The sequence below is a fragment of the Zea mays genome, chromosome 6, assembly GCF_902167145.1.
Source record: "Zea mays cultivar B73 chromosome 6, Zm-B73-REFERENCE-NAM-5.0, whole genome shotgun sequence".
In the NCBI taxonomy this organism is placed as follows: Eukaryota; Viridiplantae; Streptophyta; class Magnoliopsida; order Poales; family Poaceae; genus Zea; species Zea mays.
The window spans coordinates 167,189,278-167,199,194 of record NC_050101.1 but is presented as its reverse complement, the minus strand read 5'-3'; the positions used below and the strand labels follow the sequence as shown (position 1 = coordinate 167,199,194).

Here is a 9,917-nt window from a genome sequence, read left to right as displayed (position 1 = left end):
GAGAAGCACTTTCATGAAGACCTGGAGGAAGTGAGAAGAAACTGAGGAATTCTACCATGCCCTAGTCCCAAATAGAACAGTGTATATATTAGTCCCAAATAGAACAGTGTATATATAGACAGGCACATTCTACATGAACAGTTCTGCATCATGTAATGTCAATAAACTTTTGATTATCTGGCAAACGTGGCATTAAAAAAAGATGGAAATGCGGCACAACTTTGCTCATGCTGGTTCATCAAATTTACACAGAACTCTTCTTGCCGAGGACATGGCCTCCCTCAAAAGAATTACACTATTGTAAGTATGTGTAACACGCGAAAAGAACACAATAATTACATGGCTCAAAACTTACAACACAACACAAGGTAGTGTGTACTACCCAACACGGTATAAAATTATGAAGCAGCAGTAGTGCACAAGACACAGCGCATGCGAGACTGGCCTGATGGGGAACCATCCTCATCGTACATGCCTCCGTCACTATCCTGACCACTGTTTGATCTCATCGAGTCTAAGCCACCTTCAAGGCAAGACAGATGATACGCATGGCAGCAGTAGAACACGATGACAGATATGTCCTGGATAGGCAAAGGATCGAAGCACAAACAACACCGGGCACCACATCTTGTTCTGGACTTGATATCTAGAGCCCGGACGCTAGATGATCTCTCGTGTCCCCGCGATGATCCATCGTCAGCTCTGTTTCCGTGTACCTCCTCGTCCATGCTTACCATGTATACCCCACGCCGAGCCTCGTGGTAGTATTTAACCAAAAGGTTAACACAGTCAGCTTGAACAAAGCAAGTTTCGGATGAAAATGTCCAAAATTCGAGATGGTTGAGGCATGGAGCAGCACAGTATACGAAAGAAAGTAAACCTTAAGTATATCGTTGCATCCATTTCACAATGAAGTTTCTGTCCGGTAATCCGTCACAATTTTCACAAGACGATCCTGCAACCTATCAAAAGCATGAGTGAACACTCAACCAGGGGATGAAATGGTTGGATTAAGAATCATGGCAGATCGTTTTGAGTATATTTGCCAAGGTTTCAGTCATGCAAGAAATTCTGTAGCTCAGTTCTTTTATGATAAATTTTGATGGAACATACCGAGGTATTTCTAAGCCATCAGGAACCAAACTGACAATGTACAGAGGATCAAGATTGCCAACTGTATGTTCCAATAGATTCCCTACCTGCCCAACAGACATAGAAATTGAACTAAGAAACAGAAGATGCCTCAGTCTAAGCAAGATTAAGCATCATTTATTTCAGTTACCATTTCAGGCTTCTGGAGGCATTGTCTAATCAGTTCCTCCCACAGTTCATCATCATGCTGTTCCGTAACAAATTCAACAGCCTGTATGCATATTCAAGATGCATGTTACTGTTCAATCCCATATATCAAGTTGGCTAATATAGAACAACATGTCTCAGAAATGGTAATATAATTGGTAGGCAAGTTAGAACCTCCTGCATGTCTTCCAGTTTGTTTATAATTGTCGATAGAGCTTCCTTAGCATTGCCCATTCGACCAAGGACAAAACTTGCTCCCTTACAAGTTCTTTTTGTGCAAAGATTTCATATGCCTGAATAACAATAACAAATTATCAAGCCTATGATTAACTAAATAGCAGTGTTCGGCTAGGCGGCGGCTAGGCGGCGCCTAGGCGCGCCTAGGCGCTAATCGGCAGCCCACCGCGTAGCCTAGGGCGCTGTGCGCTGTCTAGGCGGGCGCATCGCCTAGGTGTAGCTGGGAGCGGGGGAGGGAAGGGAGCTCGGGGCGGTGCACGTCGATGTAGGCCGACCTCGGGCTCGGTGGGCGGCCGTCCGTCGGGGAAGGACTCTAGCCAGGCTCGCGCGGAGATCTCCCATGGGTGCGGCGGCCGCGTCGAAGAGGAGGAAGGCGGCGCGGCGGGGGTTAACGGTTGCGGAGGGGTCGGGTTCGGGGGCGTGGCCGGGGCGGTCCCACCGGGGCCGGGGGCTTGGGGGTGGAACGACGCGGGGACGGGGAAGGGCAGCGGCGCGTCCGCCGGGAGAGCGCGCAGCGGGAGGATGGCCTGGGGCTCCGGCATTCGCGGCGGCGGCCGAAGTTAGAGTACCGAGGTGTGGCGGTGACCTGATGGGTTTTGCTGTTTTGGGGGTGCTTGTGGATTTGTGCTGCGGGGGCTCGACCATACCAGTAGGAAATATGTGCTCGCGTTGAAGGGGTTAGTACCTATCTATTAATCATTTCAGCAGTACTATGATTAAATTTCAGAACTGAAAATGTTTTTGTTTCTAATTTATATAGTAGTTATATACGTATATATAGTTATATACATAATATATATATAATTTATGGCTATATTGCCAAAACGCCTAGAAAAGCGCCTAGAAGCGCCTAAGACCGAGTACTCCCGACTAGGCGCTAGGCAATGGGTCACCGCCTAGATTCCGCCTAGCGCCTAGCTGAACCTTGCTAAATAGAAAATTTTATGATGTGATTCTTTGGGGAAACTATGACCTTGTCAAGCCTGTAATGCTGACTGGTTAGAAGGAAGGGTAGTAGCATCCTTGTCTCGTAGTCTGCATAAAGCTCCACCTATAATGCAAACAGTTTTGACTTGCAAGTTATTGTCAAAACACAAAGTAGATGTAAAAAATAATTGGGGAAATGGACATGACAATGGAAGGCAGAAAAGATACCTGCATATCATGAAAATCCTTTCCAGCGTGTATATCTATCTCAAATAAAGCATGCAAATACAGGTGTAACAAATATCTCTTGTCACATTTTTTACTGGTATGCAACAGCTGCTCCACAACTTCATATGGGAGAATGATATCACGATGTTGGGTCCGTAGGTGAACTGTTCTTTTATTGTCCACTATCATAAGATTGACAATCTGAAGAATATTAAAAAAAGTGTTTAAGTAAAGGATATGGAATGCTTTTTCTAAAACGTACCACTGTAGAATGTAACTTTGTATTAGCAGCTAAATTGGACTCCTCCATTTTGATACCTTATCATGAATAGCATCATACATGTTGTATTTCTCAATAAACTCGAATACTTCTGGCTTCAGGAGCTGAACCAAATGGGTTTAATTAGAAAGAATTTGACAATAAAAATGTATATTTTGATATGTGCCTACAAATACAACTTTAGGATGTACTTACTTCAGCATAAAGAGAAAGTGCCTTTTCGTATTGACCATTGATCACATACAATTCAGCTAATGACTACATGGCACATAAGGCAGATATCAACCAAAGAGGGAAAGAATATGAAGTGTAAATATATGTTTTACATTCATTAAATGATGTCCCTCCCCACCTCTTCAATGAATCAGCCATCGATGAGGAGTTTAGCTGTGGCTCAATGGCAGATATGACCGGTGAGGCTGAGTATAATGTCGGTGGCTTTCCGCTAGCTAGCAGAACACGTGACATGGTCAACCCTCAACATATAATTCATCTGATTATCAGGCTATTACTATAATAAGGTTGATGCTGTCAACTGCAAAACCTCATAGATTTGTAGAGTCACTAAAGCTTATAATAAAAATATTCTACAAAGGCGAGGTGGACGACTGATCAAGGCAAGGACACCGAGGCAGGGCTGATCTACAACGCAGACTACAACAGCATGGCGATGCACGCTAGCTCTCACCAACGATGAAGCCCAAGCCCAATCACCCCACCATAAATAGACCTCGCTATTTGTAATGTTTCTCTAGTTTCGTTTGAGCTACAACCAAAATCTAAGAGGGTGGCAACTGATCAACATGCTGCTGTACGTTGACATTGTAATGCATAGCTCTTCAGCTTTTAGAATGTGACTGTCTATTTATGAATAATGTTTTCTTCATGAACTGGTTGTATACATGTAGCAAGTTTGCCTCATTTGAGGAGTTAATTTAAGCGATTATCTATTTTGTTGTCAATATCAGTACCTTGTGATTGATGAAATTTGAAAGTGTTTAGCTATATTAAATGCAACTCATAAGGATGACAGTGGATTGAAAGATAAGGATCAGAAATTATTGTTTGAAGATGAGATATCTGAGGATGAACAAGCTGAACAGGCTACTCCACAACAGGAATTGTGTGTTATGCCAACAGATCCTAGTGACTTGCAGATATATTTTTATTATATGTGCCTTAGTCTTAAGGCATGAATAATACAAGTTACTAAAAATGTCATTTAGGTCAAGTCAATTATGTATTCATGATCCACATACAAGGAATCATTAAATATAAGAACATATTCTCTACAAATATCAATCATGATCCTATCACACATTTTACTATTCTTTTAAATGACTCGGATGAAATGATTAACTGAAGTCTAGAAAAACCATAACAGAAATATGCATCATCCATTGAAAAAGCACAACATTTACATATAATTACCTTTCGAAGCCTCCCAAAAATGATTTGATGAAGAAACTTAAGCTCGACAAGTATTTTATTTGATATTCTCTTCGCAACTGCAAACATTTTCAGGTCTGAATCATCAGAGTATATAATAATAAACACTTGCATCCAGAATTGAAGTTGTGAGTTATTGAACTGTAGAAAAAGGATGTGTATTTTTGAAAGGCTTCTTCCAGTTCAAGATAATTTGTCCAGTTTACTGGAATGTTTTGTTTGAACATAGCCCTCTTAATCAAAGAAGCATATAATCAGACTAACAAGTTGTCTTATTTTTACTGGTGGAACACACAAAGTGATAGACATTGTTCTTTGTTCAAACTGCTTCCATAATGCAAAATTTAGTACTGGGCATTCAAGCTTAGATTTTCAGAGAGTGGATGGGATGAAAGATGGATCTAGAAAAAAATGATGATAAATATCATATATTGTAGTTCAGATGAAAATATAAGTCTTAGAAAGAGATCACACAACATGAAATAATTATGCCTATTTAGACATTGATATTTTTTATTTTTAGGTTGCATAATAATTGGAGATGTGTACCAATGGATGTTAGTACTCTTTTCATCTGAATATCGACATGCAAATGCATTAAGATTTGAGAATAGTTTCCATCTGATGAACTCAATTCATTTCTAGCAGACTATCCACTCTGATATTGCTAAAACAGTTGTATACTGTTATGATATGAGCTAGCTCCATAAAACTGTATATATTTAAATGGCAATGAATAGGTATAAGAGTAATCAATCACTAACAAAGACATGGTTTACCTTTTTCTTAAGATGATTAGACAAATTATATTGTGTACTGCTAGGTTAGAACTCAATAGCACAATACAGAAACAAAATGAAATGAAATGTCTTATGGTCAAAACTCACCCCTTAGATATGCTCCAAGCTATAAATGTTATCAACACATATGGACTGCTCTGAACCTGCAATTTCCAAATGTTAACTAAAACTTAATAGCCAGGATTGAAATCACCAAGAAGCAAAACACAACAACATTACATAAACCCTAGCAAAAAGCATCTTCTATATATGTGCACAAGAGGAATCCCTCTGATGGCAAAATATAGCTTAGGCAAAATACAACTTAGGTAAGGGTAGTTTCTCTTTTTCAATGACCATTTCAGTACGTAACCAATGTTTTATTTTCAAAATATATTCAGAATATCAAAAATAGACCATAGATGTGCAAAAAAGATATTCTTGTGTACCTATATCTGATTGGTTGAATGCTTGATTTGATTGAATAATACTACTTTTTTATGGTAGGCGTTTCAGAAATGAGCTTACTCAAGCTATATTAAAAGTGACCATAACATTAGGTAAGACATGATTTTGACTGTGAGCAGGTAGGGGTGCTGCTTCTAATAGTTGTCATCAAGCAAATTTTGATTTGGCTCCACAACATAGGTGCATAATGATTCTTTGTGCAAATATGAACCGTAAAACACAAACAACAAAAATCAGATATAAACAAATTGGGTCAAAAAAACAGTGCCAACTACTCCATTATGTTTTATTTGTTGACATTTTTATGGTCTTCTAGGTGGACTATCAATATTTATATAATAAGGGTATACTATAATCATAATTTATCTAGAGTCAATTGGCTGAAGGTAGACCTATAATAACACTGCAATCAAAGGGATAACACTGGGTATGAAATCATAATACGAGGACAATGCATACGTCTACGACGGTTACTGGAAGGAAAAGATCCCAAACATTTGTAATATATGCAGGTTATGCAGAGTAACATACAATAATTTATTGGAAAATAATTCTAAAACAACAAACATGCCATTGCCTGCTAGGACTACCAAATGGGACTTACATTTACTTCAAATTGTTAGGCCTCAAGTTTGTTGGAGCTGTAAACAGAACAAGGGGAGGGAAGCTACATATATTACAAATGTTTGTCAGAAACGAGGAAACAACCAAACAGTAGTGGAGCTGATTGAATCCATTTACCTCTGCTTCTAAAGGCTTCCCAGTTGCTTCCCAATGTAATCACAGAACCTTAGATCATATCATAGCAAGAAGCATGGTTCAGCTCAACTATGAGGCCATCCATCTACATTCCAAATTGCAATCAATGACAGGAAACAGAACACAAGAAGACCAGCAACCAGGAAAGATCTTGGGCCAAAAAGGCACAAGTGCAATTGTAAGGAAGGGAAAATAGCGCAGCATCCATGAACTAAACCCAATCAGATATTCATATGAGATGGAATTGAGCGGGGGCGACGACCGAATTAAAGTTACAAGGCAAAAACTAAAGGGAGGAGGAAGAGCGGTTGCACCTGTAGTAGCGAGTTGTGGCCGAGGGATAGCTTCTCCTTGACGTGCTGCATGCGGAGGTCACCGCTACAGGCAGTGCACTTTTTTCAGCTAAGGAGGATTGGGCACACAATTTCACATATATGACATATCATCAAATTTGGAACTGTCATGGATGACACGAATTTATAAGCACCCCCTAGTTCTTTGGGTATTCTCTTGCACCAAATATGGTTGACCCAACTCTTACATTTGTGCTTCCCATTTCAATCTGCAGGCACATAGAAAACAATGTATGTCTATATTAACGTAGCTATCAGCCTACCATGCCTCTTCAACACTCATATATCACAGTATTTCCCTTACTGTTTGTTCAAAGTCAGATGACATGTCCACAAATAGTTCGAGCTGCTCTTCCGGTATTCCAAGCTCCTTGCACACATCTTCCCGACAGTTGGCTAGTGCCTATGAATTTAACATACATAATACACGTTAGTGCACATATACATGCCATATTGCCACTTCGATAGAACTTCTATAACCCAGAGTTATACATTACCTTGAAATTCTTCGGAGTTGAGGAGTAATCAAGCATCCCAATTATCATCAAACCAGACAACACAAGGTTAGGGTTGTTCAATCTGACATGCTTTGCTAGTTCGACACATCCTGAGGGATCTACTCCAATTTTCGCTGCAGTTAAAAAAATAGTATTCAGAAGTATGTTATGAGAAACATATAATGCACGTGACTGATCACCAAGAACAGTTAGCATCATTGTGTCAGAAAATCTGCAGCATCAGAGAAACCAAAATGGGGACTAACTGAATGGCCTACAAGCATGTGTGGAAGTAGTTTAAATTATCCATTAAAAATAGGAATGGTCCTGTTGCAACAACGAAGACACATTATTGATCATTATTTTATAATTATTTTATCACCATGGCAAAAATAGATATGGCATATGCTATGAGTTAGAGACATACCTTTTGTTATTGTCATCTCAATCTAGTCGGCTTAAATAAGTTGATCCATAAGCTAGATTATATAATCCTGTAAGGAAATAAACAGGGCCTTACAATGTCATGCTTGTGTTTATGTACACGTGCTAGCTAGTTATCTAAGGCTAGATTTCACCTGCACAATATCATGACGAGGAACCCTCGGAAGTGGTTCAACTTTGTATCCCTTGGCTGACATGACTTCCGCAATGAGCAAACCTCCCTGTGGATCATATTATATCATCAAGTGCATGCATTGTATCTCCACCCATTTGCAGTTAGCAAACCTACTTTTACTGCTTCTCCAACCATTTGCGGACTAAGAAACAGGCCTTGAAACAGCGCACGCATAACATGGCCAGGTGTTGACCCAAATTCCACCCCAAGGCCAGGTGCAGATAGACGGGCTGCAGCTGCTTCGACTAAATGCTCCTTCCCAGCAACATAACCACCACAAGGCGCAATAGTTCCACCTGGATTCTTTATCAAACTTCCAGCAATCAAGTCTGCTCCCTGCCATGAAACACGAGATGAAAAAGGAATCGTCTTCAAGAGGAAGTGAAAATCATGGACATACCACCATTGCAGGTTCCGATATCTCAACAAATTCACCATAGCAATTATCAACCATCACCATGCAGTTTGGATTTTGCATCTGCAATGATATCAAAACCAGAAAAAAATTGTCACCACAGAGAAAAGCTACTATAGATACAGAAGGTTGATGGTCACAAAACACAACAATCTTGCCTTGATCAAACCTATAGCTTTGTGAATATCTGCTACACTTAAGCTCTTGCGCCACGAATATCCACACGATCTCTGTATGAAGGCACACCCAGTTTCCGGCCTGATGGAGCAAGCAAGAGCATCCCAATCAAGGCCACCATCTGCTACAAGCTATAACTTTAGTCTCATCAGTAACCATCCACACTTCCACAGGCTACAGCACATGGCGACACACAGTAGGCACTACAGGGTAGTGAAGAGAGAAATTGACGCACCGGAACTTCTCGGTACGTCACTCCGAAATCCTTGAGTGACCCTACATTGGCCGACCCCCTGATCCCAATCACCTCCTCCAAAGTGTCGTACGGGGGCCCAGCGACTGCCAGGAGCTGCAGGAATCCAACATTAATCAGTCTCAACTCTCAAATGTCACTGCCAAGAATAGTTCATTCAGTTCATCCTATCCCTACCTCATGCCCAGGCCTCAGAAGCGCAAACAACGCACAGGCAATGGCGTGGGTACCGGAGAAGAACTGGCAGCAGTGGAGCAATTAGTTGATTGATTCATCAAAGAGGAGAGGAGCTCGGTTACACAGTACTGTAACCATAAAAAACGAGATTGTGTTGTGTGCGGAGGTGGGACCTGCGGGCGCACAATGGCAGCCTCCGCGCCAACAATGTCGGCGAAGACGGAGTCCAACGCTTCCCGGCCGCCACCGTCGTCGTGGTCGTACCCCGTGGACCCACCGAAATGCTGAAACAAACACACGCCACAAACGTGACTCTGTGTTCACCTGCGGTGTGAGCTCGGATGCCAAGCAGAGGACCAGGGTGAAACGAAGGGGAGCTCGGATGCCAAGCTTAATCAATATGCTCAACACAGCTAGCACGCAAATTGCAAACATGTAAGAACATCTATAGACAGCTCTACAAAGACAGATATCGTTTTCATTAAGAACTCATGAAGTCACAAACTTAGTAAATTACCATTCATTAAAACTGAGGTAGTTCAAAAGTTCATAATAAACATGATCGACAGCTGTATAGACAACATCCTTCAAAAGCATTCCAGCAGTAACATATGTTTCTTATGGTGGAGAAACAGACATAGCTTCACGAAGAACAAAAACAATTGGAGCTAAAAGCTAAACTGACACATGATAATTTGAGCATTAAAGCATTCAATAGACTCACAACCACGATGAAAAAAGGCTTCAACACATGGCCGTTTTGTCTCGGTCCACTGAACCAAATTCTGCTCGTGGCGAAAGGAATCATGATTTTCTGACCACTCTTCCAAATCCTTTACTGTGTACATGAAGTATCTACAAAATAATTGCAGCCTTCTAAGGTACTTGAAGGATAAAAAATCTTAAATAAAAAGATAAATAAGATACAAATGAACAAAACATCATGTGTGTGGAACCGCAGATGTAATATGAAAACCAGGAAAATTACAAAATATTCAAT

General features: G+C 40.7%; 1 protein-coding gene and 1 pseudogene across 1 annotated transcript; both read right to left on the bottom strand.

The window, feature by feature from the left end:
• Nucleotides 1-1,010: 1,010 nt before the first annotated feature.
• LOC103631583 (vacuolar protein sorting-associated protein 41 homolog) lies at nucleotides 1,011-3,001 on the bottom strand (annotated as a pseudogene).
• A 4,832-nt stretch (nucleotides 3,002-7,833) lies between these two features.
• LOC103630538 (uncharacterized 33.9 kDa protein in glnA 5'region) lies at nucleotides 7,834-8,827 on the bottom strand. Its single transcript, XM_020539605.1, has 5 exons — nucleotides 8,723-8,827; nucleotides 8,469-8,618; nucleotides 8,296-8,373; nucleotides 8,010-8,231; nucleotides 7,834-7,941 (listed from the first exon to the last, which is right to left on the bottom strand). The coding sequence occupies exons 3-5, from the start codon at nucleotides 8,371-8,373 to the stop codon at nucleotides 7,834-7,836; spliced, it is 408 nt and encodes a 135-aa protein (XP_020395194.1). The 5' UTR covers nucleotides 8,469-8,618; nucleotides 8,723-8,827.
• Between the last annotated feature and the right edge of the window lie 1,090 nt (nucleotides 8,828-9,917).

Coding starts and splice junctions, on each gene's coding strand:
- LOC103630538 (XM_020539605.1), bottom strand. CDS start 8,373: ATGCAAAATCCAAACTGCATGGTGATGGTTGATAATTGCTATGGTGAA. Junction 8,232..8,295: donor TATCGGAACCTGCAATGGTG/GTATGTCCATGA, acceptor GTTTCATGGCAG/GGAGCAGACTTGATTGCTGG. Junction 7,942..8,009: donor TGGTTGGAGAAGCAGTAAAA/GTAGGTTTGCTA, acceptor TATGATCCACAG/GGAGGTTTGCTCATTGCGGA.